The sequence below is a fragment of the Paramisgurnus dabryanus genome, chromosome 16 (assembly GCF_030506205.2).
Source record: "Paramisgurnus dabryanus chromosome 16, PD_genome_1.1, whole genome shotgun sequence".
NCBI classification, from domain to species: Eukaryota; Metazoa; Chordata; class Actinopteri; order Cypriniformes; family Cobitidae; genus Paramisgurnus; species Paramisgurnus dabryanus.
This window is the reverse complement of record NC_133352.1, coordinates 13,531,404-13,557,678: the sequence shown is the minus strand read 5'-3', so window position 1 is coordinate 13,557,678 and position 26,275 is coordinate 13,531,404. Positions and strand designations below refer to the sequence as shown.

At 36.4% G+C, this 26,275-nt stretch overlaps 5 protein-coding genes across 5 annotated transcripts; 2 read left to right on the top strand and 3 right to left on the bottom strand.

The window, feature by feature from the left end:
- Positions 1 to 3,491: 3,491 nt before the first annotated feature.
- Positions 3,492 to 10,454, bottom strand: gabra6a (gamma-aminobutyric acid type A receptor subunit alpha6a). The gene is made up of 7 exons (XM_065266609.2): positions 10,250 to 10,454; positions 10,090 to 10,172; positions 9,860 to 10,003; positions 8,258 to 8,410; positions 7,761 to 8,008; positions 6,361 to 6,596; positions 3,492 to 4,251 (listed from the first exon to the last, which is right to left on the bottom strand). The coding sequence occupies exons 1-7, from the start codon at positions 10,438 to 10,440 to the stop codon at positions 4,239 to 4,241; spliced, it is 1,068 nt and encodes a 355-aa protein (XP_065122681.2). The 5' UTR covers positions 10,441 to 10,454; the 3' UTR covers positions 3,492 to 4,238.
- Positions 10,455 to 12,659: 2,205 nt separating this feature from the next.
- On the top strand, positions 12,660 to 14,429 carry nudcd2 (NudC domain containing 2). The gene is made up of 4 exons (XM_065271160.2): positions 12,660 to 13,002; positions 13,563 to 13,611; positions 13,723 to 13,874; positions 14,324 to 14,429. Exons 1-4 carry the CDS (start codon positions 12,814 to 12,816, stop codon positions 14,405 to 14,407), a joined length of 474 nt encoding a protein of 157 aa, XP_065127232.1. The 5' UTR covers positions 12,660 to 12,813; the 3' UTR covers positions 14,408 to 14,429.
- Positions 14,430 to 14,886: 457 nt separating this feature from the next.
- Positions 14,887 to 19,592, bottom strand: ccng1 (cyclin G1). Its single transcript, XM_065266612.1, has 6 exons — positions 19,432 to 19,592; positions 17,465 to 17,728; positions 17,062 to 17,315; positions 16,880 to 16,958; positions 16,623 to 16,727; positions 14,887 to 15,911 (listed from the first exon to the last, which is right to left on the bottom strand). The coding sequence occupies exons 2-6, from the start codon at positions 17,726 to 17,728 to the stop codon at positions 15,720 to 15,722; spliced, it is 894 nt and encodes a 297-aa protein (XP_065122684.1). The 5' UTR covers positions 19,432 to 19,592; the 3' UTR covers positions 14,887 to 15,719.
- Positions 19,593 to 21,109: 1,517 nt separating this feature from the next.
- tmx2a (thioredoxin-related transmembrane protein 2a) lies at positions 21,110 to 24,072 on the bottom strand. Its single transcript, XM_065266610.2, has 8 exons — positions 23,829 to 24,072; positions 22,714 to 22,774; positions 22,494 to 22,607; positions 22,312 to 22,388; positions 22,108 to 22,214; positions 21,948 to 22,013; positions 21,694 to 21,823; positions 21,110 to 21,619 (listed from the first exon to the last, which is right to left on the bottom strand). Exons 1-8 carry the CDS (start codon positions 24,015 to 24,017, stop codon positions 21,446 to 21,448), a joined length of 918 nt encoding a protein of 305 aa, XP_065122682.1. The 5' UTR covers positions 24,018 to 24,072; the 3' UTR covers positions 21,110 to 21,445.
- Positions 24,073 to 24,179: 107 nt separating this feature from the next.
- pmf1 (polyamine modulated factor 1) lies at positions 24,180 to 26,241 on the top strand. The gene is made up of 5 exons (XM_065266613.2): positions 24,180 to 24,404; positions 24,516 to 24,621; positions 25,012 to 25,112; positions 25,709 to 25,904; positions 25,992 to 26,241. Exons 1-5 carry the CDS (start codon positions 24,229 to 24,231, stop codon positions 26,049 to 26,051), a joined length of 639 nt encoding a protein of 212 aa, XP_065122685.1. The 5' UTR covers positions 24,180 to 24,228; the 3' UTR covers positions 26,052 to 26,241.
- Positions 26,242 to 26,275: the final 34 nt, after the last annotated feature.

Genomic DNA, 26,275 nt, shown 5'->3' with positions numbered 1-26,275 from the left:
CAATTCAATTCAATTCAATTTTATTTATATAGCGCTTTTCACAATTGTTAATTGTTGCAAAGCAGCTTTACATGAGTAGATGTAGAGGAGAACACAGAAAATCAGTAGATAGTATAAGAAGTAGAATATAGCGGCTAAGGATAAACCGTACAAGCGAGCGTATTAATAATGTAACGTATACAGTAAAGTGCTAAGTTAAGCCAAAGTTGGCTGACTCTCCCTGGGACTAAAAAAACCCCCTAGGAGAAAACCCGGTGGGAAAAACTCCTAGAAGGACAAAAACCCTTGGGAGAAATTAATATACATTTACATATATAAACACGGTAGGGATAGGAAGCGGGTAAGCGGATTAAACTGGTTAATAGTAATATTTTTCAAAACACTCAAGGTGCTGTCCCAGTGCTGAAACATTTAGGCTCTCCACACGTAAATTCTTTATCTCCTGTTTGTTACATATAAAGTATTTTTACTTATGCAAACCCTTTTATTTTATTTTTTTGCATATTTGTAAATTATTCTTATAAAAACCTTTACAATGAAGATACATCATAAATTCTACTTATTAATCCATGACTGAAATAACATCTTTTAAAGTTGACATAGAATGATTTAACGGGGTATTTTTTCCTTGTTCTGTGATGTGACATGTAGATAAAAAAATTTAGTTTGGGTCTTTAATGCCTTAGAAGCTTCCTAAAAACCTCTCTTAGATAGCTCTATTAGGGTGGGGGATTTTAAACAAGTGGTTTTGCACTTATTTGACTCCCCCTACTGGCTTAACTTGCAATCTGATTACTGATTGGCTGACTTCGCTGCCACTCAAAAAATTGCAGTCAATTATTTTAAAGTGGAGGGGCAGGTAGATGCCTGTGATGTCATAAGCATCAGTTTTTCAGATTGGGCCGTTTTCCGGCTAACATTTCTAAAAGAGGAATTTCTATTAAACTGAGCTGTTCTAGCATGTCTAGCACTTTTTGTATGTTCGTGAATGCCGGTAGACTACCATTATTCAACAAAGACATGATAAAAAAAAAATTCATTCTCCGTCCCCTTTAAAGAGCCAAAGCTTTTAATTACACAAATAACCATTTCAATGAATAAAACACAACACATTTTTTATAGGGATGTCCCGATCTCCCCTAATAATACGTGGCAGATCACATGTCTGAATCGGACAGCCGATTTATTACAGCTATTTCATGTACTACGGCTTTTAATCAGTAAGTCCTTATCGATCTAAAATCACTGTTAGTTTGAGTCGTTTATAACATGCATTTAAAAAAGCAACACTCGTCAAACATAATTGTTAAACATATTCTTTATTATCATGAAAATACCTGAAAAGATTTGAAGAACAGCAATATAAATATATCCTTCAGCCACTTCATGGAGCTGCGTGTCATCACAGCTGCGTGTGTATTGTTCTTCGTCTACAGCACATTTTGAGTTTCTGCACGAGAGCGCCCCCTGGCTTTTGGATGTAGTGGCATTTCACCGTAATTCATTGAGAAACATAGCAAGCATTATCGGCCGATCGATCGGAGCATCCCTAATTTTTTTACATCAATATGGAAGAAGAACTGGTGGTCTTCTTCTTACTGTATGCGTAGTTTTTCCACTTACAAACTCCTCCATGTAAATAGGGAATTGGCATGGCGCGAGCACAACTGGCTTTTAAAGGGGATGGGAGATGAGACTCTCATTGGTTTATTCCACGTTACGCCCAAACACACCCATTACTCATTACAATCATAGGAACAACCCTTTTAGACTGTGTGCCAGGTCCATAAACCATTTTTTTTTTCATCGTTAAACTAGTAAAAGTGTATTCGACACACCCTAAGTGTACTTGCGCTGTTCGATTTAGACCATGCGCTTAGATCGTTAAAATAGGGCTCTAGGTGTTTGGGTAGGGGTAAGGTTTAGGGGTTTGGTGATTAATTCGTCCTGTATGTTTTATACATGGGTTTCAGCTGACGTCACTCACTTGTCTTCCGCCATTTTGAGGACCTGAAGTGGTCGCAAAAGAACTAGAAGATATGCCTTCAATATGTTGTGAGCATCAAAATCGCTATTTTTACAACACTAAGAAGGCTCGACACAACATGATACTTTGCTCGAAGTATCACCTGTGTCTCTACACTTGAACTCGAGAATTGAGAACATTGTTTGTGAACAAAGAGTTTACTAAAAAGAAGGTTTTGAACAACTGACTTTGGTTGATTTGGCTTCTGCTCGCCGCCATCTTCCCAGTCAAGATGTATCGATCTGCGAATGCAACGTAAGGAGGAAGGAGAGTAAAGATTGATAGCTCCTAAAGCATAGTTCCATATAAATGCACAGATAATTCGTTGTTTTGTCGCAAGTGAAAAACAATATTGACCTTCTAGTTGAAAAAGGAGCCTCATATGAGATTCATTCATTCGCATTCAGAAATCGATTATTTCCGTCTGGCAGAGATGACGAGCAGACACCATAACAGCCAAAATCAGTTGTACAAAACCTTTAATTTTAGTAAACTCTGTGTACACAAACAATGTTCTCAATGCTCGCGTTCATGAGTAGAGATCCAGGTGATACTTCGAGCAAAGTTTCATGTTGTGTTGTGACTTCTTACGGTTGTAAAATAGCGGTAGTTCGGTAGCAACGGACAGCGGCTGGAAGAACGCATCAGGGATTGAGTAGGCATCACACCCAAACCAAGATATATTTTTTTAAAGTCGCGTTTCTTTTCATGACAGTCGAGGTGCGACCTGTTGTCTTTCGTAGCCATTTCCCGTATCCATAAGAATCATAGACAGCAAAGGTAAGTAATCCGTAAATCGTAGCAAGCCAGCCAATGCTTGTCAGTAGCCTACTGGTACTCGGTAGGTCCTCAAGATGGCGGCATGACGTAAAAAGTCACATGACTGAAACCCATCTATATGGGAGGAGGCAAAATAAGGCAAAACAAATCGAAAGAACACTAGACTGCTTTTGTGGTGTAGATGCTCATGTGGTCGAATGTGCCACAAAAGACCGCCTTCTTTCTGCCTATTGATCCAATGTGTTGGCTAGAAGGAGTTTATTTGGATATACAAAAATTTGGATTAACCCTTCAGGGCAAGATCAGTCAATAATCAAAAGACTGTAAGGGTTTACATTTTTCTATTTGTATTTATGCATTTGGCAGATACCTTTAAAAAAAAAGACTTATTCAAGCTATACATATTTGTCAGAATGCTTGTTCCCTGGGATTTTAACCCAAAAACTTGCAATGCTTTATATTGTCAGATAATAACTCACTGAGACAGTTGCCTTTTAAAAGGTCCTTATATGAACTATTTAAGTACAACAATGTATCTTTGAGCTACAAATATGCAACCTTTAAAAAGGTGTACTTTTTGAAAAATGTACTGTGCTACAAGAGGAAATGTTAAATGTCTGCTATAAAATTTAAGTGTCAACTCATTTAAAATTGTTCATATACAATATAATGCCAATGTATGTTTGTTCTTCAGTACCAATGGCTCCACCAAATAGGTTTTAAATGAGCATAATTGTTTTATGAATTTCTTAAATTCATGATAGCAGCAGAGTTAAGACACAGCGCACACAGTACAACATTCTCTCTGCTGAAAACAGGATACACAGAGGAACAGCAGACAACAAATTAAATAAACATACATTATATACACGCCCACTCTTACATACAATTTATCCCTCTGTTACAGCCACTATGCATGCATGCGTGCGTGCGTGTGGATGGGCTAGGAACGATGTTTGTCAAAGTTCAGTTCTGTGCATACACTTTTCCTTTTCTCTGAACGTGAAATCTTTGAAGCTGTCAGTATAAACCCGGCCGCTTTTGATCTAGTGCAGTGCGAAGCGTGTCTCTGTAGAGGGCAGCCCACTAAAAGCATTGGTTCAATGTTGCATCACCAGTTGGAGCTGCAGATTATGTCATCAACTCCTTAGTGTGCTACCCATAGATGTACCCGGGTTAGCATAATGACGTGGCTTACAGCTGTGAATGTAAAGGCAAATGAAGTGGAAAGTACATATAGGAGATAAAAACAAGTTCAGATGCTTGTCACATACTGTCAGACAAGCTTGTGCTCTATCAGGGATGAAGTTGCTAGATGACGAAAGTGAAAGACAGACGGGGACCGAGAGGAAGAGAGAGGTCCAAGGAGAGCACGCCGAGTCCTCTGTAGCCGTCTACATGATCTCGATGCTGAAAATGTCACGAGAGAAATTCACTCGATCTCCCTGTGGAGATAAAACACACCAAAAGACAAATACAAGATCAGCGGAGATGAAAACAGGCCATACAGGCGTTCACAGCCTCTCGTGGGCTTTCATCTCCTGACGTCAATGATTAATGTTTGATGAAACTCATTTTTTCTGTGTGAAATCAGGCTGGTAATGTGGGGAGCGATGGCTGTATGCCATTTTAAGTTGTACATTATTGCATTTATTTTATTTCATGCAGTACGTTAGAAACTCAGCCTTAAATGACTGCTTTCTGCACCCCTCGGGTAAACAAATAGCGAAAAACTTTAAGGGTTTGAATTTGATAAGTGACTCTATTTTAAGTTTTTTTTATTCTGTAAATCTAATGCCTTTGGCACAGAGAGAAATTTTGGATTAAATGTGATATTTGCTTTATAATCCCTCTAAACAAATCAAATGAAAAGGTTTTTTTTAATGAGGTGACCTGATGTGTAGATAAATCTTGGATGGGGCCGGCTGTAACCTAAACAACAACAACAGAGTCACCCGGAAATAATTATTATTTCTCCTGCTCAAGTCCTGTGGCTGTTTAGGTTCAGAAATTATTTATGCATTTCAGGCTAAATAAAGGTTCTGGTGGAAACCTGTGCTCCTTCATAGATCTCCTGAAAATTTAACAACCTACAGCAGTCTGAGGATGTAACATAACATTAATTTTGTAATACAACATAATCAAAGTGAGAAAAGTTACCAGCAGAAACATTTACTATTTAGTAAAATGGTACGACTTTATAATAAGGTTGTATTTCTTAAAGGGATAGTTAACCAAAATTCTGTCATCGTATGGAAGTGAATGGGGCTCATGAACAGTTTGGTTAAACATTCCTCAAAATATCTTCCTTCGTGATCATCAGAGAAATTTATACAGGTTTGTAACATCATGAGAGTGAGAAAATTATGACAAAATTTTCATTTTTGGTTGAACTATCCCTTTAACATTAGTAAATGCATATATATTGCATTATCGAAAAATAATGCATATATATATATATATATATATATATATATATATATATATATATATATATATATATATATATATATATATACATTATATACAACATTGTAATGTGTTGTATACCGATAAAGGTACAAAAAGGTACCTTTTAGGGTATCACCCCAATGACAGAAAAAGGAACAACTTTGTACTTTTTTTTCTGACAGTGTATTTTTTTTTTTTTTGAAAATATGTTTATTTTCCAGCTCCTCTAGAGTTAAACATTTGATTTTTACCGTTTTGGAATCCATTCAGCCGATCTCTGGGTCTGGCGCTACCACTTTTAGAATAGCTTAGCATAATCCATTTAATCTGATTAGACCATTAGCATCGCGCTAAAAAATAACCGAGTTTTTATATTTTTCCTTTTTAAAACTTGACTCATCTGTAGTAACATCGTGTACTAAGACGATAGAAAATTAAAAGTTCAGATTTTCTAGGCTAATATGGCTAGGAACTATACTCTTATTCTGGCGTAATAATCAAGGACTTTGCGGCTGTACCATGGCTGCAGCAGGCTTAATTATATTACGGAGCATCCGAAAATAGTCCCCTTATTTTCGGGCAGTGTGTAATATCACTACGCTTGCTGCAGCCATGTTACAGCAGCAAAGTCCTTGATTATATTTTAAATTTAGTCTAAAATTAAACTTATCATATCATTCACTTCCAATGTGTCATAGCTACTCATTTTCAGTCAAAATTTAAATAGTAAGTAGAAATAATTTGCACAGCCAATTTTTATCAAACTTAAAAATATAAAGTGGCAACAGTTCTTTAACAGTGCATTTTAATGTACATTGTAATTTTTATATTTTAACATATAATGTGACCAAGTTACAGTGCAAATTAATTTGTATTGGCCACCATAAAATACGTACGGATTACCATGAGATTATGTTGGTTAACAATGCCAGTATAAGTCATGGGGCCAAATATTAATATTTGTCAGATCCGTACTTAAGCCTAGAATAGCATTTTCTGCACTCATTTTAAATGAAAATCAATATAATTATGTGTCATAAAGAAATAAAAGTTTTAAAAAATCATGTTACATTTTTACTTGTGTGAGTGACAAGTGCACAGACCTGGCTTTTTCCATGGTGTCCTTGGTGAGGTAGATATACCAATAGACAAGGTTAAATATCCCAAAGGCCAGAGGAAAAAGGATGCGGGCGTATGTGTCTATGGCACTGGTGCCCGCCAGCATCATATTGGGTGGGACGGCCGAGCCCTGAAGAAAGATGGGGTAGCGAGTCCTGGGCGCTTCAGACAGAGAGGTTAGCCGTCTCTTACGACTATTGCCGCTGTTTTCAGACTGAGGCTACAACAAAACAAGAACAGAAAGAAATATTCCTTGTAAAGTCCTTGTAAAGTCAATTTTGAAAAAAGTAATTAGAAATGGATTGCTAAAGCACAAAGACTTGGAACTATGTAGTACTGAATTGCAGAGTTAGATTGGTAAACATTGTAAAAGATTGTTTTAGGCGAGCTTAAAACGATGGCTCGATGACGCACTCACATAGTCCCGCCCCTTAACACAAAAGACGGCAGCTTTTATTTTAGTGCTGAATCCTGCCTATTTTTCCAAGATTTGGATAACTTCTTTTATTTGCATGGTGTTTTCCATCATTCAAATTTGGTTGGGTGGTCAATAACATATTTTTTACAAACTCAGAACACATTTACTATCTGACTTTACAGGGTCATTAAATATAACAAAAAGAGAATTTGCATTCATGTTTATTGCCTCATTTTGTACCAGAAGCAGAAACAACCTGGTCAATATATCAACTATAATAAGTATTTAAGATTTTATATTTCTTTAAGCATCCAGTCTTTAAGCCAAAGAGAGGCAGAGAACTGGAGCAAGTGGATCTACAGGACAGGTGAGAGATTACAGGAGTCATGGCTCGCATTTTTAATACCATGGGCTATTTTTAAAACACCAACCATGAGCTCACCACATGAAAGCAGTCCTGAGAGACGATACACGCCTGTAGAATTAACATATCTAACTCAGCACAACAGATAAGAAGCACAGTTCACACGTAGCTACCCGTGGCTGTCACAGCGGGTAAATGACTTCTTATGGTCATGGACACCTGCCTTTACAAAATAAAGCTCCTCTTAAAACAGCAATGACCTCTCATAAGACATACCAATCACAGATTAGATCACTTCAATGCTATTTATACCAGACATTGCAGAGTGAAACCCAGTAATATCTCCTCTAGAGATTCAAAAGAGATTTCAACAATGTCCATATACAAACATCCCATCAAAGGTTAAACTATGAGCTGTGATTGTCGATGTGGAAGCCTCATATATGCAGCTGCGGCGATACTCATTTAGCATCACAATAACATTTATGCAGTTCACTGGTTTGTGAAGAACACAGCTCGCGTTGTGCATTCCACATAACCATGAGCCATGTCAGCTGTACTTTCTCACTAGAGTCCATAATGCTCATCATCACAGAAGTTACCGACTCTGGTTCATCATCGCTGCCCTGGGCTACAGACTCCAGAATGGAGCCCCTGGAGAGTCTGCGCTTTTCCTTGTTGGCCTCCAGCGTGGCGAAGTAGTTCACGGCGGCAAACTCGACGAGAGCCGAAGCCACGAAGGCAAAGCAGACGGCGATGAACCAGTCCATGGCAGTGGCGTACGAGACCTTGGGCAGTGAGGAACGGGCACTGATGCTTAGGGTAGTCATGGTGAGCACGGCGGTGATACCTGAAGATCAGACATGTTTATGTGATGAGATGATGATCACATATCTAGAGCAATACCTGTTTTTTCATGTAGCATGGTGATAAAAAAAGCTTTAAAACATGTTAAAATGAGACTTTTTTAATCCAAACTAAATATATTCAAATCAAATAAAAAAAGAGTGTGGAATATGGGTTGCATCCCAACGTCAGTACAGTACAGTATTAATAACGAAACAGCTACATGATCACAAAGTAAAAAGCACATTGATACCAGCCACTGTACGAGCAGGAACAGACTCCTTGTTGATCCAGAAAGAGACTTGGGAGAGAGCGACCACCATAATCAGTGGGATGTATGTCTGGATTAGATGGTAGCCGAGCTTTCGCTGAAGATAGAAATGAACAACCTGGACAGAATATAGACCTGCCGGGATATGAGAAGAGCAATAAGAAAAGGTCATGCAAACAAGAGCGAATTTACAGCAGAAAATATATGATGCTGTTATGCCATTTGACTGAACATGTTTAAAATGATTTGTTTAAGCAAATTTTGTTTTTGCATCGTAATTTGTGTCTTTAATAATGATAATAATAATAAGGGAAATCAAAGAAGACGAGAGAAAGGCTTTAGCTCACTCATAACTCAACCACAGTTTTTTCTTTTGGTCTATGGCTTGATCTACTTCCCACAGATCTCTTGGGTCTACACAGCAGGTGGCCACTGCATTTTTCCTGCCTATAAATTAGCCTTTACAAAGCCCATTGTTATCCACGATACACAATCAGAGCTTGAAACCGTCTTAATGGAATAGTTCACCAAAAAAAGAAAATTCTGTTATTTGTTACTCACCCTCAACCAAATTTGTATAAAAAATTTTGAAGATATTTTAAAGATATTTAATTTAATAACCACAGATCTGGGGCACCATTCACGTCCTATCCATTATTTCCTCCTACTGTGAAAGTCAATGGTGCCCCAGATCTGCTTGTATTCGGCAAAAAATGTGGTAAGTTTGTGGGGGTTTTTTTCAGTATGGACCTGCAAAACGTAACTATAGTAGAGCCGATGGGGCCCGACAGGCTAAGCCAATTTGGGCCGGGCTCGGGTCGTGCTTATTTTAGTGTCTCTCCTCATTTTGTGTGTGTGTTTGCGTGTGTAGCAGAGACAGCGCGCGTCCGAGAGAGAGAGCGCGCATCAAAGAGCGCGCGCGTCAGAGAGAGCTTAAAAGTGATTGATATTGGTCTCGGGTCAGGACGGGTTCGGGCTAAAAATATTGCAGGCATTGTCGGGCTGGGGTCGGGTAGGGCTTGAACACCACGGGCCAGGGCCGGGTTAGGGCTGGAGTTTTTGGCCCGTGTGCCTAAACGTTAGCATATAGCATTAACCAGCATATGGCGCTAACTCTGTTTTTAACATTGTTACAACATTGTAATAAACTTAATGTGTAATTTAATGTTGGAGGCGTACATCTCGACTGTGACCTCACAGTTGGTGTTATTATGTTGAGATTGGTCTGTTTCACAGAGGTCTTTTGCATGCATAAGGTTTACATAAGTAGGAGGAAACAATCGTGATTGAAGATATGTTATTACCATCTAGAGAGCTCCTATTGTTCAACTATGCCTGTAAATACAGTTTTCAATTCTACAGCACCTTTAATGCATTGCAGCTATTTTTAAAGACAGAAGGCACGAATTAGACCTGATCAGTTAAGCATCTTAGATTGGCTCTCAAAGGGGAAGCTGGCCGGGGATCAGCCTGACTTTTAGTTCCTTATGTACACACAATTAGATAAGTCATTCACTGAATTAATAGTACAAGACATTTGAGATGCTACAACTTTGCTAAAATTAGTATTAATTCAAAACACACCTGTGCTGAACCTGTATGTTTTACTGGACAAGGTATGCCGTACAAGATCATACTGGAGTAAGCTTGAAGACTCAGGTGGCACATCTATAGACCCTTCGAGACCTTTCCTCCACGTGTAGACAATTTCACGATTTGTATAAGCATCTAAAGGCAAAGAAGAAAGAAGGTAGAAATAAATGACATAAAACTGAAACAAAGAAAAGATGGATGGATGGATGGATGGATCTTACAGCTTCCAAACAGAAGTGCACATGCATGCCCATCCATAGGAAAGTCCCTCAGCTGCATTGGACAATCTGAACTCACTGTTAGCCTGAAATGTACAATATTAAAAATGTATTAAGTTACACAAATTATTAAGAAAATTGTGCAGAATTGTAATTTCTATACCTCATGGTGTAAAAGACCGTGCCATTTTGCATAATGCGAAACAGCTTGTTGGGAGAGGTCATGTTGTGTGAAAGAGACCGCTTTGAATTACGAAAGAACGTGTCAGGTGTCCAGATCTTGTCGACCATGCGGTTGTTCAATGGTAAGATTTCAATGGGACCTTCAAACGCTAACCTCTCATCAACCCACATTTGACGGAAAAACATATCCATAGTAAACTCCTGTGAGGAAGAGCAGTTTCTTTTTTAATACTTTCTTGGATTTTTCTAACCATGTTCGTTTTTAATATCCTATCCACCTAACATGAAGGAAAAATTAACATTTATTTTGCTTTCAAACATATTGCGTGAGAATCTTGACAGGCAATATTAGTATAAACAGATATTTGCCCTAGAAGACATAAATAACACTTTAACTTATTATCTGATTAGAAGGCACTTTATCCTCGAGGCAGGGAACACTGTAATTCAGTTTTGTCAGGTTTTTTAAGTTTGTACATACAGCAAAAAAAAGTGTAACAAATAAATATTCAAGAAAATCTGGGTTCTTACCATCTTAACGTCAGAAACTGGTCCAAAACTTGTGACAAATATGTCTGTTTTTACCTCAGTAACAGAGACTGCAATGTTAATGCAAAACTTGTTATGTTTTATAAATGCATATAAATATTTAAGTCTATCTAAATCTATACTGTGACGTCTGTGATTACCTCCAGAACCTGGTCGTAGTCGATTATCATACCCCTCAAGCAGTCGGTCTAAAATCCGTGTGATATTTTCTGAATTTATCTTTTGTTCTGTCACATTTACAACACTAAACAGAGAGAAAGCACCATCTTGATTAGTCTAGGAACTTACATTCAGTAAATATTAGCATGAAAATAATTAAATGTATAAAGAATACATTAACTCACCTTGTGAGGCATAAAAGGGCTAAAAGTAAAACCATTTTGCTAAAACTGGTCTGCTGTCAGTAGTTAACAGTCATGATGCACGGCCAGACATGAGAAAAGTGTGGGCTGAATGTGGAGGTGAAACGTTTAGGGAATAATTTAATTAAGGGATTAGGAAAATCCACTTGCATTTTAAGCATCAGGATAAGCTTAGTAACTTTCAACAACAACATTAACTTTCAAACTTCATAAAAACTATTTAAATATTAATAAACACTACAGCCTTTTTGTAAGATTGATTATTTAAATTTTTATTAAGGGGAATAGTTCACCCATAAAGGAAATTTCTCATGATGCCATAGATGTAGGACTACATTACTTACTTTGAAAAAAAAAGTGTTTTATTAGATAAAATCAGTTACTTTATTGAGCAAAAATGTTGCTGTTGTTCCTGTTACTCAATTGGTAGCACATCAACTGATTAAAAAAAATGCATGGATTGAATGTATTGTAAGTAACCTTATATAAAAAAATATTATGAATGTAAATCTAATACAAAATGTAATGCATCTATCCTTAAAGTAATCCAAATGACTGCTGGGAAAAGATTAATCACGATTAATTGCATTCAAAATAAAAGTGATTTTTTTTTGCATAATATGTGTGTAATTATTATGTATATTCAACCACACACACATACATATTGTCAATTTAGATTTTTATTTATATATAATTTTTATTTATTTATATATATAACATAGAATATATAAAAATATAAATAAATATATATACACATGTTAATGTTTCTTAAATACACACATGAATGTGTGTGTGTGTGTGTGTGTGTGTGTGTATATATGTATATATATATATATATATATATATATATATATATATATATATATATATATATATATATATATATATATATATATATATATATATAAAATATCATGATTAATATTTTCCCAGCACTAAAATATATGTCTTCTAAAGATAAACAATAGATGTGTTGAAACTAAAGCAAGCACATCCAAGCCCTATACTGTATTTAAATATGGTGAGTTGTTTGGATGATAGATAGTTGTATACTATAGTCAACATTTTGGGGCATAAAGTGATTTTTTTTTAAACTTTTTAATAAACATCTGAAGTTTGAGTGAGTTTGACTTTTTTTATTTGGTGTGAACTATTCCATTTAAAGAGACAATTCATGCAAAAATGACTTACTCTCAAGTTGTTCCATACCTGTAATGTCTTTGTTCTTCTGAACACAAAGGAAGTAGCAGGTGCACCATTGACTTCCATAGTAGAAAAAGTAGCCTACTATGGAAGTCAGTGGTACTCAAAAACGGTTTAGTTACAAACATCGCACAATCTCCCTTTATGTCAGCAGAACAAAGAGCTTTTAAGGGTGAGTAATTGATAACAGACTTTTCATTTCTTGGGATGAGCTATCCCTTTAATTCTCGCAAGTAGTTGCTCTCCTGTACACGAGATGGCGCCGTCGCACACGCGTATTATTCAGTGACAGAAGAAGTCACTTCTCGACTTTACCAGAATGATGGTAGATATCCAGCTCCGGAGTGTCTTTACAACAACTAATGCACATTTTTGCCGTATCGAGCAGCAGATTTTATGAAAGAGGACTTGAGGTTTTGTAGACAGCAGCATGTCAGTGAATTTTGATGAGAGAAGCGGTGTGATCCCGTGTAAAACAGCATGGGGCTCGTGGTATCAAACTATGGAGGAGGTTTTCATCGAAGTCAATGTTCCTCCTGGTACTTCAGCAAAAGAGATCAAATGTAACATCAGCAGCAAACAGATTGAGCTTCATGTAAAAAGCCAACAAATATTCAAGGTAATGATCTGTATTGACCATATACCATACTTTACCACAGTTACGGAGATGAGAAAGCAATCTACAGGTTTATATGTGGTATTTATGGTAAATAATAATCACAATTTTGTGCAAACATTAATCAAGATTGTAGTACAGTAAGCTTAGTTTTACTTTGATGTTTGTCCTAAAATCAAAATAACCCTAGATAAAAGCATACGTAATTATATTTGTTTGGGTTCCATTTTACAGTTAAAACCATAATATTGTAATTGTAGGACTATGGATAAACATAGAATTTTAAATGTTTAATTGCACTACTGTGTTACATTGGTAACAGAATTTTATTTTATTGTTATGACCTGTAAAAAATTTTGATCCATGACAATGAGTAACATAATTATAATAAACTTTATGAAGATGTTTAATCTAAATATAACTATTTGAAAATGATTTTGGGCACCATATGCCCCTGCAGTTATATATAAGTGACTTGCTGTAGTTTTGACATTCATTTAAAGTGAGTCACTGAAGTACAACATTTCCAGTTTTTGCTACATTTTTGCTCTGTTGTTTCATAGGGGAAGCTGTTTGGATCCACAGTTAGCGATGAAGCTATGTGGACATTAGGTGAGCCATTCGCAAAATAATGTCAAAGTAAATGATGCACAGATCTTTCCTTATAACTTTATAATAAATCTCTGGAAAGCTTACAAGTTAGTGCTCTGTCGTGCCTTTCAGAGGACAAGAAATTGATTCGGATAGTTCTGATGAAAACAAATCGAGAGGCTGGAAACTGTTGGCTGTCTTTGTTGGAGGGAGAATATGCTGCTGATGCATGGGTGCAGGATCAGATGCAGAGAAAACTCACACTGGAAAGATTTCAAAGAGAGGTACATTAAATATATTTGTGACCCTGTCTGAAACCCAGGGTAAAGTCTCACAATCTAAAGATTAGATCAGGAGCATCAAAGTTTGATTTTAATTATTGACTTTACTGTTTGGCATGGTCTTACTCAGTCAGTATTATTGATATCAAGCTTATATTTTCAAAAAATGTTGTTTACAGTTATACAATGGGGCTGTTAAATGCTTTATTCTGATTGGTTGAGAACTGTTACATGGCTATGCATTATTTTTTTTATATACACAGCTGACCTGTCAAATGTATTAAAATAACCACCAGAGCAATGTCTGTGGTATAAGCAGAATAATTGTCATCAGAAAATAATGTACATCCGTGGTAATACAACCTTGGGCATGCATTATTTTCCAATAGTTCAACATCCCGTTGTTAATTATTCCTTACAAAGATTCCCTTTTTTCCTCCCACTTCAAACAGAACCCTGGATTTGACTTCAGTGGGGCAGAGATTTCTGGAAACTTTCATGGTGGTGGACCAGATTTCTCCAGTTTGCAAAAATAAAAATGGACTGCCTTTTTGTTCAGATGAATCTCACATTTTCATATGCAAAAAATATAATAAGGTTGAACTGTTAATATAAAGCCATAATCTACCACAGAAAGCCTCTGATAGAATCATTTCAGTTTTTTAATGAAGGTTTATAAATACCATGTTTTGGTTTTGGCACAATAGTCGTTTCAGAAGACTGTTGAGCCAGTGGCTACGTGTATTTCCGTAAGCAGTTATTAAAGCACTTATTAAAGGTGAACACCACAGCGTCTATTTGTAGCACCATCAAAACAAACCAGTTGAGTGTATTAACTAGCTTAACATTGACATGAGTACATTGGGGCAAACCGGTCATAGCAAAATATGCCAATGTAAACATATATAAGTGCAGGGTTAAAACACATAGTAAACAATTCATCTTTGCAGTTCCTTTGGTAAATAATACACATTGATGCTTCAAGTGTTTTTTTGTGAACAAAAACAAGTACAAGTTATTAACATTTCAATAATTTTATTGAAAGGTTCAACTACATAAATTGGCTGGGTGCAGCTCCCATTTTCATTAGAGCCAAAACAAAGATAAATCTTTAGCATGTGTATTCACTTGGAACTTCACCAATTTTATTTTTAACCAATCATTTTGTTAGTTTGACAATTTATACCAGGGATAAACAAATGGTTATATAGTTACAAGCAACTGTAATGTAACCAAATGTAAAATAAACTTGAGCCTAGTTAGCCATCTAGTTTTTCCATTAAAGGTATATTAAAACATTTAAGTATTCCGTTTTCATCACGCCAACTCAGAATCCAGAACACGGTAAAATAAAAAGAAAAGAAACTTCTCTCATCACCTTGGGTAGGAGTGTGCATTACAACAGTTGACAACCTAGGGTGGGAGTTAAGGGTTTTGGGCCTGATCTCTTGGTTTCGTTGTTGTCTCGAATCACAAAACCCTTCTCCCTCCTCTTCCACACAGTGGACTGAGGACCTAGGCGGTTCCATACTTCATTGCCTTAAACAACCGGCATGTTTAGCGCCGATTCAAATGAACATACTGTACATGTGCAAGCCATCCGATCAACTTGCTGAAATTAGCCCTTGACTAGAAAATCTTCACTGGTTACAGGTTTAGTGCTGATGTCAAATAAATAATCATGGCAGGTGTCATGAAGAACAAAGACTGGGGTGGAAGGAACAAAGTGTGCTAGACTTTGCTTAAAAGAAACCTTGTAAAGAAATAAGTGCTGGGTGCCCACAATATAGATGCGTTTCATAAGGACAAAGACATTTAGTTGCTAAATTATAGGCACCCAACACAATCTTAACAAGCATATTCAGGAATTGTTGGTAGATGAGCAATCTTGTAGTAACTGTGCTTCAGCTGTCGGGCGGTTCTACCAGAAATCATCCATCGCAGTCTCTGGCCATTTGGCTTTAAGCATTTGGTGGTGGCATACTCAGCCAGGCACTTGGCGACAAGTTCTCTCACGCAAACCAGATCTCCATCTTTAACCTAGAAAGCAAATCAACAATAAATAGATGTCGATAGAAATATTGTTTGGAGATTAAACATTTTATGTAGTGTTTTCAATTACCTATTTTATAATAAAACTGACTAGGACTAGAACCAGGGTTACCAGTCAAAGTGAAATCCCCTGACTTTGACTAAAAAGCTGGATATCATGAGCCTGAATAATGAGTTTATAAAAATGTAGCTTAAATGCATGAAATGAATAAACAGCGGTTTAAATTGTAGTCAGCAGAGGCTTGGACCCGGAAATGGTGTGGTACCACACTTAGTTAACTTCAAATTCAAGGACCTTTCGAGGATTTCCAGGTCTAATACCCTCAAATTCAAGGACTAAGTGTTGGGACACATTTCAAGTGAGAGCAAGATTACATTGTGCTACCTTTTAAGATACATTGTTACAGTTCCCTTTCGAGGGAACTCGCGCTGCGTCACTGCGGTGACACTTTGGGAATGCCTCCAGGGGTAAGTGCGTCTGAATGTGTATATCAAATTCAACCAATTGTGAGGCTTAAAGACAAAGACAGGGTAAAGTGGGAGCAAGGAAGTATATCGCTATCTGAAATATTGCCAAAGACTGCATTACAGGGACGCAGCGTCTCGTTCCCTTCAAGGAACAACAGTTCCTAAAAGTAAACATTTTGAGCCCCAGCACCTTGTAGTTGTCAGTAAACCTGCTTAAAATGGCAAACTTACGCTCAAACTCTCCTGTAGAGCAACAAATGCCTCTTTCAGAGTGGTGACGTCTTCATGCTGATCCTGGATCTCCAGAGCCAACAATGACAAGGCAAGCAGGGAAGGCTGTAGAGATATATATAGTCAAACTTGCATTAAAACTATCAAAAACTATTTGGGGTGTAAATGTGTTTACAGCAAAACTGCATATGCCTCTACACCTCCTCAAAGTTCAACATATACATTTATCCAAATATTTAACAGTCCAAATGGCTTACCTTGATTTTAGTGAAGGTAAATGAACAGTGGCATGCCTTCAACTGGGCCTCAAGCCTGTCGATATTCAGGATACTCTTACTGAAAAGTAATATTGAACTTGTTTAATCCTTGTGTTTATATTAAAAAACAAACAAATTAGTTAAAACAACAAATAGAGATGGAAAAAAACAGTTCAACTAACCTTTCTGCATCCACCTGCTCTTGAATTCGAGAGTGAAAGAATCGGAGGAAGTGAAGGGCAGTTGGTGCTTTAACTTTCCAGAAAAGCTTTTCCAGAATGATCTTCTCCATCCTCATCATGTCATGGACAGTAAAGCGGTTCTGGCTGATCCTGATGAGGTCATTGGCCAAAGGAACGTTCTTCTCTTCCTCTGAACTCTTTACAGCAATGTAGAAACAGCAGAGGCCAACACATGACAGGTGCTTGGGCTGAATCTGAAACAAAATCATTCAACATTCATCAATTCAGAATTCAACTGCATTTTAAAAATGCAGAGATGACGATGCATATTCCTGAAATTACACAGTGATTGTGGAGTATCCATTTTGTGTCATTATTAAAAGACCTTAGGTGAGGTTCATACCTTCATCACAGCCAGAAATCGATCCAGAAAATTCACAGCAAGAGAGAAAGTCTCCGCACTGAAACCAAAGAACCGGGTCAAGGAGAGGAGATCTCTCACTTCATAATCTCTCAACTTGACGGTCACTCTCAGACCATTGTCCTGAGCGGACTCAATGACTCTGAGTCCAGTGAGTTTGGGCTGATATCTAAACTCTTGTTCCAGAAGAGCTTTGAGCTGAACTGCAAAGGGCAAAGCCCCTGTTCCCATAACCTGATCAATCATCTACAATAAATGAAAGAAAACAGGGAAATGTGAAAGTGCTATTAAACTGTACATTTATGCAAATGATTATGAATACCACAATGCACAATATTTTATATACACCTGTAGCATGATTGAATCCGCAATTGTTATTACATTTGTTACATAACGGAGTTAAAAGTTCCCGCTAACAGGTAATCGCAATTTGACTATGACTTATTGATTTATGATTATTGTGACACATTTCTGAGTGAAACAGAATTACAAAAATTGTGGGCGTGGCTTATGCTTTCCACCGTCAGACCCGAGGGTCAATCATCCACGCCTTCTATTTGGTGAATGAACCATTTACTATGATTGGACATTTTACTTTTTCTGTTGCTCGTTTTGAGTACTGCACACAGCAGCAGCGTCACCAGGTTTTTGCGTAGTTTAGAGTGACAAATCGTACCAACATACTTTGAGGTCAAAATGCGTACCCGCTACGGAAAATGCAAACAGGTTGGTAGGTCTGCATTGTGAATTGACTGGATATTAATCGGTAGGTGCTTCATTCAAAAATGGAACTCGCAGCAGACTGACAGCTGAAGGGGGCGGGGTTAACAAATGCCCAGCCCAAGCCATCTTGCTGACATCATCAGAAAAGAGGGCAGAAGTACTTTCTGATTTTGAAAGTTTGAGGGCACATGAATTAAAATAATAATAATAATAATAATAATAATTTGTATAACTTTATAAACAATGATTATCCATCAATTTAAAAGTGTGTAAAACGATAGGGCTGGACATGAATCCGTAAATCGAGAATTGATTGGATCATTGGAAGTTAGGTCATGTGGCCATTTGCTAATGGTTGCCATCTTTGCCCATGTCCTGCCCACCTGCCATACCCAGTAACCGGAAGTAAAGAGAGGTCGTTTCGAGGAGGCGATTTGCGTTTTTGATTAGATCATGAGGGCGCATGCTTTTTTATTAATATTTTAATATAAATTTAAGATAATGAAGCTCACAGATAAACAATTCTATTGTGACCACGCACAAGTAGCTCTCTAATATCTAGTGTAGAGCTTCTAAAAGACAGCCTGCATTTATTATTGCTACAGTAGCATAAACGCTGCTGTGATATGCTAGTAGTGGAAACGTACAGTTATCATGGTAAAGTTTTAAAAGGGGTGCCCTTGGTTACATGCCCGGACATGCCCCGGCTCATGAGAAAGCGTATATACATAATCGCACACGTCAATGCATACATTGACAGTTAACGAACAACAAAACTTCCCCTTAAACTTAATTTTCATGTAACGTGATCAGAAGGCACATCGAGAGTCTCGCGCTGTTAGCATTGTGTCCGTCAATGTAACGTTACGAGAGAAGCGCTGGTCATGCCTAGGCATGTCCACTGACCAGTGCACGACATTTGAGCCTTTTAAACGCCATTTGTCGACTTCACGTCGTGTCAGTCGACAGTTCCTTACGTTTTAAAATCCACGAACACAACTTTAAACACTTTTACGTATTTATGACCACTTATTTACCATTACGTTACGTAACGAACGTTCCGTGCTGTATTGATTTACGCTGGCGGAGAAAACAGCACGTAGGCCTGAACGGTTCATATGAACAATCTAGAAGCTAAACACAATGCTAAAATGTAGCAAATACATCAAAGTTACTTGAAATTGCCGAAAAAAAATAAAATTTACTAAACATGTGACTTAACTTACCTTTATTGAAGAGCTGATAGTTAAAATAAGCAAGTTTATAAGGCTTTCAGTTTAAGAAATAAAACACAAAAATAAAAAGTATGTAAGTTTAAAGCAAATTTAATTTCTGCGTGCTGCACACCCCGACCCTTGGCGTCAGGCGATCATGCGCACTCCGCCTTCATGTTATATACCGAGAGAAACTCCGTATCCAAACATGGGATAACCTTATTGGGCAGCAGTCGCACAGAGTAGTGCCTATCTGAGCTCCTATTTGCTGCAGTTTGTTTTTAGTCACGCCCACTCTACGGCAGAGGCGGGGTTAACTGAGTTCTAGACCTTCCAGTCTATGGAACATACATGCAATGCACAACTATGATTTTAGCCAAAGAAAAACACACACAAACTCAAAAATACACCAGTATTTGATTATCTCCACTTTTTTAAATATTTGATACAACAACCTGTGAATAAACCGTACGAACAAAACAAACTAAATATTTAATGTAAATATCTAGCTTTTGAGCAAGTAACGATTAAAGAAACTAAAAAAGAAAGCAATGCAAAAAAAATGTATTGGCAAATCTCGTAGTGCTGAATATCTGGCTCTTCATAACCTAATGCTCTCACAAATCAAATATTTATACTTTAAAGATTTTATATTTTTACTTCTAGAATGTTCTAGAAGTTTCCAGAGCTTTCAGAAGCAGTTATTAGAAGCAAGATATAATTTATTATAATTTTGTATCGTGACAGTGGACAGAAAAACGATCAAATTCAGCAATATATGATAAAATTAAAACGGTTGTTTGTGGATCAGATGATATAATCATAGTGTAAGTTTAAAAACACAATAATATTTACTGATGAACTTTCGTTCAGATGCAGAGTAATATAAAATTAAGCTTTGTAAATGTGTGTATTACATGTAGAATATCAGAATTAAATAAAATCTGTTTGCTTGCATTATGTTGCGGCTTTACTAGCCAACAGATGGCGCTAAACACAACAATACTAAAATCATGAAACTAGTAGTGGAACTGGTAGATCTTTACACCAAAAGCAAAGGGTGAAATCTACATTTCTTAGCATAAACATGTTTCTTATGAACACAGATACTCCAAATGCCTTTTCCCCAACTCCCCTTCAGCTATTTCTAAAGTTAGACAGCATGACAATCTGACAACGAAAGTTACAAACAGCATCCTATTTATTTGAAGAAAATTAAAGAGATCCCCAGTATCAAGTGTTGTGGACCTTTTTTTTTTACAAGCCGGGGGATCCTTTAGTCCTAGTCCATACCATAATTACAGAGCTTTGGCAAGGGTGATCCTATTCAGTGTATGAAATATGAAAGGAGGTTTTGCTTGCCCGGGTTAATGGGCTGTGCAGGAAAACAGCATGGCAGGTCATTATCAGCCTTTTCATTTGTCTTAATGTTTAAACGTATAAATACATTTCTCTGCATATAAATACACAGACAAATGGCAATCTGGCTAATAGCTAGGTCCGGGAGGCTACACAGACATGATTGTAGATACAGGTTAGGATATTATTGCATATTTTTTTATGCATAACCCACCTTAACACAAATCACCAACACCAACCAAGACATAGAAGAATCTTATAAAACCATCTTATACTTTTTAAGAACTTACAAAAAAATTCATGTTAAAGACAAATGTAAGACCAAAGCATGTAATGACTTTGAATTTAATTAAAACTTAACTTGCAAACATATGGCACATGAATAGACAAAAAAAAATATCCAATTGGGAGGAAACATAAATTAAATTTTTCTCTTTTGGCCAAGCTTGGCCAATGACAGCAGCCCATTATAAACTGATTGAAAGCCGTGAATAAACTAAATGATAATATAAGATCTGAGAGACTTAACAAAGGCCATTTAAATAGTAAATATTAAAATTTGAAGACGTTTAAGAACTATAAGACATTTATTACACATGATGTGAAAATAATGCTTTTATATGAACCTCACAAATACTGAATTCCACCAGTAATCGTGTTTTATTTCTTATTTGTCTTTTTTACTCTCTTGTTCCTTTGTGCCATCTAAAGAGATTGGCTCTTCTTCAGCATCAGGACCCTCCTCCTGAAGTTCCATTGGTTCCTCCACTTTCTCTCCTTTGCTGTGTTTCTTACATTTTTTAAATATCTCATTTAGGTTGAACTCTCGAATTATATTTTCCTGCAAAACACAAAAACACACATATCAGGTAACTGGTAGTAAGCCTTGATGGCATTTAACTTTTAACTTCTTACCTCTGTGAAACTCCATGCAACGGCCCTTCCCTTGTTGTCCACCTGGGGGCGACGCATGAATTCCCGTCCACCCTGCAATAGCAATAGAGAGGGCAACTGCTTGGAGAGGGGCGATGGATTTATCCTGTACCTGTAACGAGAGTTTGGGACGGTTTATCAAAAAGTTACATTTATATTTTGCATGTTATATATCAAAACATTTTACAATGGAGTAGTAATAAAAAAGTAAGAATGAAGAGTAAGTTTAATTTTACCTCGTGGCCACCTCTCCATATTGTCCAATATCCACTTTTCCAAATTTGAGGTTTATGCAGCTATACCTGACAATAACAAACTCATTAATCACAATAGGCAAAATAATGCTAGAGATGTGAGTGTGTGTGTGTGTGTGTGTGTGTGTGTCCTATGACTTACTTAAGTGACAATTCAGCAAATATCGGGGCAAATGACTGACACTCTGGAGACCAGTTGGCATAAAACTCTACAATCCATGTCACTCGGCCGTCCCGCTGTAGTTCTTCCTGACATTAAAATATAAAGATATTTTTATAATTGTTGATAATATGTATTTTAAAATCACAGTTAAAGGTGAAGATCCTGTGGTTGAGTTTTACTCACATCTATAGTTGTGTCACTGAAGTATGTGATGTATTCAGGGCCCATGTAAACTGGTGGTTTACATGCAATCAAAAACACTGGGAGGATATGATGAAATAAAATAAGAATATAAACGAAATACCTACAGTATGTCAGTTCTTACATATTATGTTATGAATTACACAATCACATCTTTTATTTACCCACACACAGCATGATATAGAGAAGACCAAGTCTCAGGTCCACTCTGAAGAACAACACCACATTAGCAACCTTACTGAAGAGAAATATATTCCCTAAATGTTGCTCCACAGTTACTGTAGATGAGAGACAGAGAAAGTGTGTTCAGAAATTGAGAATTGTAATTAAAATAAAAAATGAATTTGTTTGATTTGATGTACATGACTGCATCTTTGGACTTACCCGCTCTTCGATTCTTCATCATCACTATAGCACTGAGAAACATTAAAATCTCCACCTCTCTCTTCAGGAAACAAACATTTATGTTGTTATATTAGAATAATGTATTTTTAAAAATTATAACGTGAATTTACAATAATACCATGTATTATGGTCTTCATACTTTCATACTTCTTTGTTTTTCTTAAATTAACCATGGTTGTTTTAGTAATTATTCAGTAGTAGTAGTTATTTAGTAACCATGTTTTTTGCTTATTAATAATTACCATTAGCAAAACAATGGTCCTTCTATAGATTTTGTTTTTAACTGTAATAAAACCATGGTTAATTTTTGTAAGGGATGTCTCTACTGTCTTTATATTTTTTACATTTTTGTGTAAAGCTTCTTAAAACAATGTTGCACTATATAAATAGGTTTTGATTGATGTATTTAAGAATGCTCTGCAACAATGCAAAATTGTGAAAAGTGCTATACATAAAAACTTGAATTGATTTAGTTAAAGTATGTGTAAGATTTTAAATGTAAAACTTTAACTATATTTAGATGTGATTAAAGCTAAAATTTAATAATTTAATACATACTTGCATATATTAAATTATAAACTTATAGTAAACCTGTATAATAGATCAGCTATCAATAATAATTAAAGGGATAGTTCACCCAAAAATAAAAATTCTGTCTTCAATTACTTAAAAAAGTGCACAGGTGATGATTTAAATATCTTCTTTAGTGTTCAACAGAATAAAAAACATGAACGTGAGTAAATAATGACATAATTTTTATTTTTGGGTGAACTATCCCTTTAATGATCATTTAATGAATAAATTGTGTAGCCAAAATCTAATTTAATCTATTTCTCTAGTTTAAAAAAATCATATTAAAGTTTGGTAATGCGTAAAGTTGCATTTTAAAGGCAACTTAGTAGCAGCTTTAATATAAATATAATAAAGTAATTACTAGACTGTAATAAAATTGTAGAAGTTATAAAAGAATTATAAAAAGTTATAAAAAAATATGTTAACAGTATATAATCCAATTACAGCTAGTTTAAGCCACTTTGTGTAACATAAAGCATGTTCAGTCTTTATGCTGGTAACGTTAGAGATGTTTTACTAACCCAGTCAAAAGCGCACGAGTTGCCGTCCTCTCTTTGAGACGGTAAATGTTCACACAGTCCCGGACAGTTCCGTACTAAAGCAAAGGCCAGTGTCATAAGCAATGATAAGAAATAATAAGGCCTAAAAAACCATTTATATATCCTTGGTAAATGGTAAAAAATGGCAAACAATCCTGTAATTAACCCCATTGCTGCACGCTTATTACAGACTGACGTCCATGTGGGAAAGAAAAGGATTGGGGGATTAGAAATAGATCATGGACAGCTGTAGGTAACATGAACCCTTCTGCAGGGAGAAACGCGTTTCGAAAAACGCTTTGAACTGCCAACCACCGGCTTTCCGTAGCGAAGCGCTACCCTTGGCGGGGACTTTTGTAAATATCAACAGTTCAGCGGCGACATGGAGGAGCCCGAGAAGAGTCGTGAATCAATTTCTGTTGAAAATAATGAAGATAAAGTTGGTGTTTCTTCAACTCGCCGCAATGATTCGGTTAGGTCATCTCAAATTAAACCGAGACTTAAACTGTTTCAAAAAGTGATGGCTAAAAGTCTGCAGTGGCTAGTGGAGAACGCCGGGTAAGTTAACTCCGTTTAAAACGAGGTATATGTAGTTAGTTAACTTGATTTGGATGTGGTCGGTGTGTTTTGGATTATCTGTTGATAAATATGTTTTATGTCTTGTGTCAGTTTCGACAGATTTTCCCATTACCTTCAACCGCTGTCACAGCAAAACCCTCAGTTGACTGAAGCCATGCACAAGCAGTTCATCAGTCAGCTACAAACATTAGTACAGGTAACATGCAAGGAAATCTCATGAAAACTGTCAAGAGTTTGTTATATAATGTATATTACAAATAATTTAGTTTATTATTGAATTATTATTTTAAAGTATAAGCTTAATTTTCATTGATAATTACATCATTGAACATTATAATTTAAATTCTAGAAGGACGAGTGATCATTTTCATAGCATCATCAATTGTGGGTGTTTACAGTCATGAAAGTAATAAAAAAACACTTAAAAAAGACTTAATTTTCTTAATGCAAAATATTTTTTATTTTGGATTTAATATTGGTCCATGCATGTTCCATATATGCTTGGCAAGATTTGAACAGTTGTGCATAGTATTAGTTAGAGGTTAGTATGTTGAATATGTGGTGATGGTAATATGTCCGTGTTTAGAAAGAAATTGCCAGCGTGATCGAGGAGGGGGAACTTAAAGTGAAACTTGAAGAGTTGGACAAACTGGAGGAGCTGGCTAAAGACATATCTGAACCTGCGTGGTGAGGAGACATTTGTTTTAAGAATCCACTGGGATTCATGTTTTTCTTTGTATGCAAAAAAGGATATATATTTGTTGATCTGGTTTGCATTTTGCAACTACTGTACAAGACTGTGTTTGCTTTGGTTTATATACAGGTATGCGAGCATTATGCATATAACCAAAACAACAATGCCGGCCAACAGGACTGTGTTTGTGCTGATCAACATACTTTTATTAGCGCTTCTCCAACAAAGTTTACAAAATATGCTGCTTTATAATCCAGGGTCACTTATAGTCCTAAACCTACTTTATCATCTGTCTAAACAAAAATGGCTTTCTATTAATCTCTTTGTAAACATTTTTTTATATGTGCAGGTATAGTTTTTCTTTACAAAGTAACATCCCCACCCACAGTGTTATTGTGTGCACAAAGAAACGCAAAGAAAAAACCTTTCCAGATGTGCAGTACATTGTTGTTGTGTAAACGTAGCTTAAACAATTTTGGTTCGGAAAACAAATAAAGCCATTGTGGCTTTGAACTATGTGAGTGTGAGTAAATAGTAACAAAATTTACATTTTAGTGACCTTTCATTGTGCTTGATCTTTGTGTTTCAGGCGACCCAGTGGTGTTCCAGAGCAGGATGTGAGCAGTGACTTAGTGTCATATTATAAGAAGCAGGAGGAGTACATGAGACTACAGCTAAAGAAACTTAAAAAAGAAAATGCTGCTCTTGCTCAGAAAGTGCAGGCCGGTCGAGAGAGCGTCACACACACAGAGCAGTGCATCGCCTCAGCAGTGGAAGAATGGAGAGTGCGAGAAAGATTTTATACATACTTGCATGCTTCTTTGCCCTGTATTAGCGTGAACGTAACTCAATTGTCTATTTCTTATCTGCAGGCTTCTCTTCAGGATCTGGAGACCTTTGTCTTGACACCTTCCCAGTCTGAGTCTTTATAGCATCCATGGCCTAACAATATTAAGTCAATTTGGAATATTTTCCTTTTGTGTATAAGCATGGTTTAATTTGTGTAGGAATACCCCATTAGTTTGTGTTCTCTATTTCATTGACTATTCCTTGCACTTTTTAAAAAATTTTGTATCTCAGTGTATATTTGTTTCAGTGCAAAAATAAAAACAAATGAATAAAAGTTTCTGTTGTAATTGAAATTTTTTTTTATCAT

Excerpts from the sequence above, each read along its gene's own strand:
- tmx2a (XM_065266610.2), bottom strand. The coding sequence starts at position 24,017 with ATGGGGTTAATTACAGGATTGTTTGCCATTTTTTACCATTTACCAAGG. Across the intron at positions 22,775-23,828 it reads ACTCGTGCGCTTTTGACTGG|AGAGAGGTGGAGATTTTAAT; the intron begins GTTAGTAAAACA and ends TGTTTCCTGAAG. Across the intron at positions 22,014-22,107 it reads TTTGCTGAATTGTCACTTAA|GTATAGCTGCATAAACCTCA; the intron begins GTAAGTCATAGG and ends TGTTATTGTCAG.
- pmf1 (XM_065266613.2), top strand. The coding sequence starts at position 24,229 with ATGGAGGAGCCCGAGAAGAGTCGTGAATCAATTTCTGTTGAAAATAAT. Across the intron at positions 24,405-24,515 it reads TGGCTAGTGGAGAACGCCGG|TTTCGACAGATTTTCCCATT; the intron begins GTAAGTTAACTC and ends GTCTTGTGTCAG. Across the intron at positions 25,905-25,991 it reads CAGCAGTGGAAGAATGGAGA|GCTTCTCTTCAGGATCTGGA; the intron begins GTGCGAGAAAGA and ends TCTTATCTGCAG.
- nudcd2 (XM_065271160.2), top strand. The coding sequence starts at position 12,814 with ATGTCAGTGAATTTTGATGAGAGAAGCGGTGTGATCCCGTGTAAAACA. Across the intron at positions 13,003-13,562 it reads AAAGCCAACAAATATTCAAG|GGGAAGCTGTTTGGATCCAC; the intron begins GTAATGATCTGT and ends GTTGTTTCATAG. Across the intron at positions 13,875-14,323 it reads TGGAAAGATTTCAAAGAGAG|AACCCTGGATTTGACTTCAG; the intron begins GTACATTAAATA and ends CACTTCAAACAG.
- ccng1 (XM_065266612.1), bottom strand. The coding sequence starts at position 17,728 with ATGATTGATCAGGTTATGGGAACAGGGGCTTTGCCCTTTGCAGTTCAG. Across the intron at positions 16,728-16,879 it reads TTACCTTCACTAAAATCAAG|CCTTCCCTGCTTGCCTTGTC; the intron begins GTAAGCCATTTG and ends ATATCTCTACAG. Across the intron at positions 15,912-16,622 it reads CTCTACAGGAGAGTTTGAGC|GTTAAAGATGGAGATCTGGT; the intron begins GTAAGTTTGCCA and ends TTTGCTTTCTAG.
- gabra6a (XM_065266609.2), bottom strand. The coding sequence starts at position 10,440 with ATGTGGGTTGATGAGAGGTTAGCGTTTGAAGGTCCCATTGAAATCTTA. Across the intron at positions 10,173-10,249 it reads ACGGTCTTTTACACCATGAG|GCTAACAGTGAGTTCAGATT; the intron begins GTATAGAAATTA and ends TGTACATTTCAG. Across the intron at positions 8,411-9,859 it reads AACATACAGGTTCAGCACAG|GTCTATATTCTGTCCAGGTT; the intron begins GTGTGTTTTGAA and ends ATATCCCGGCAG.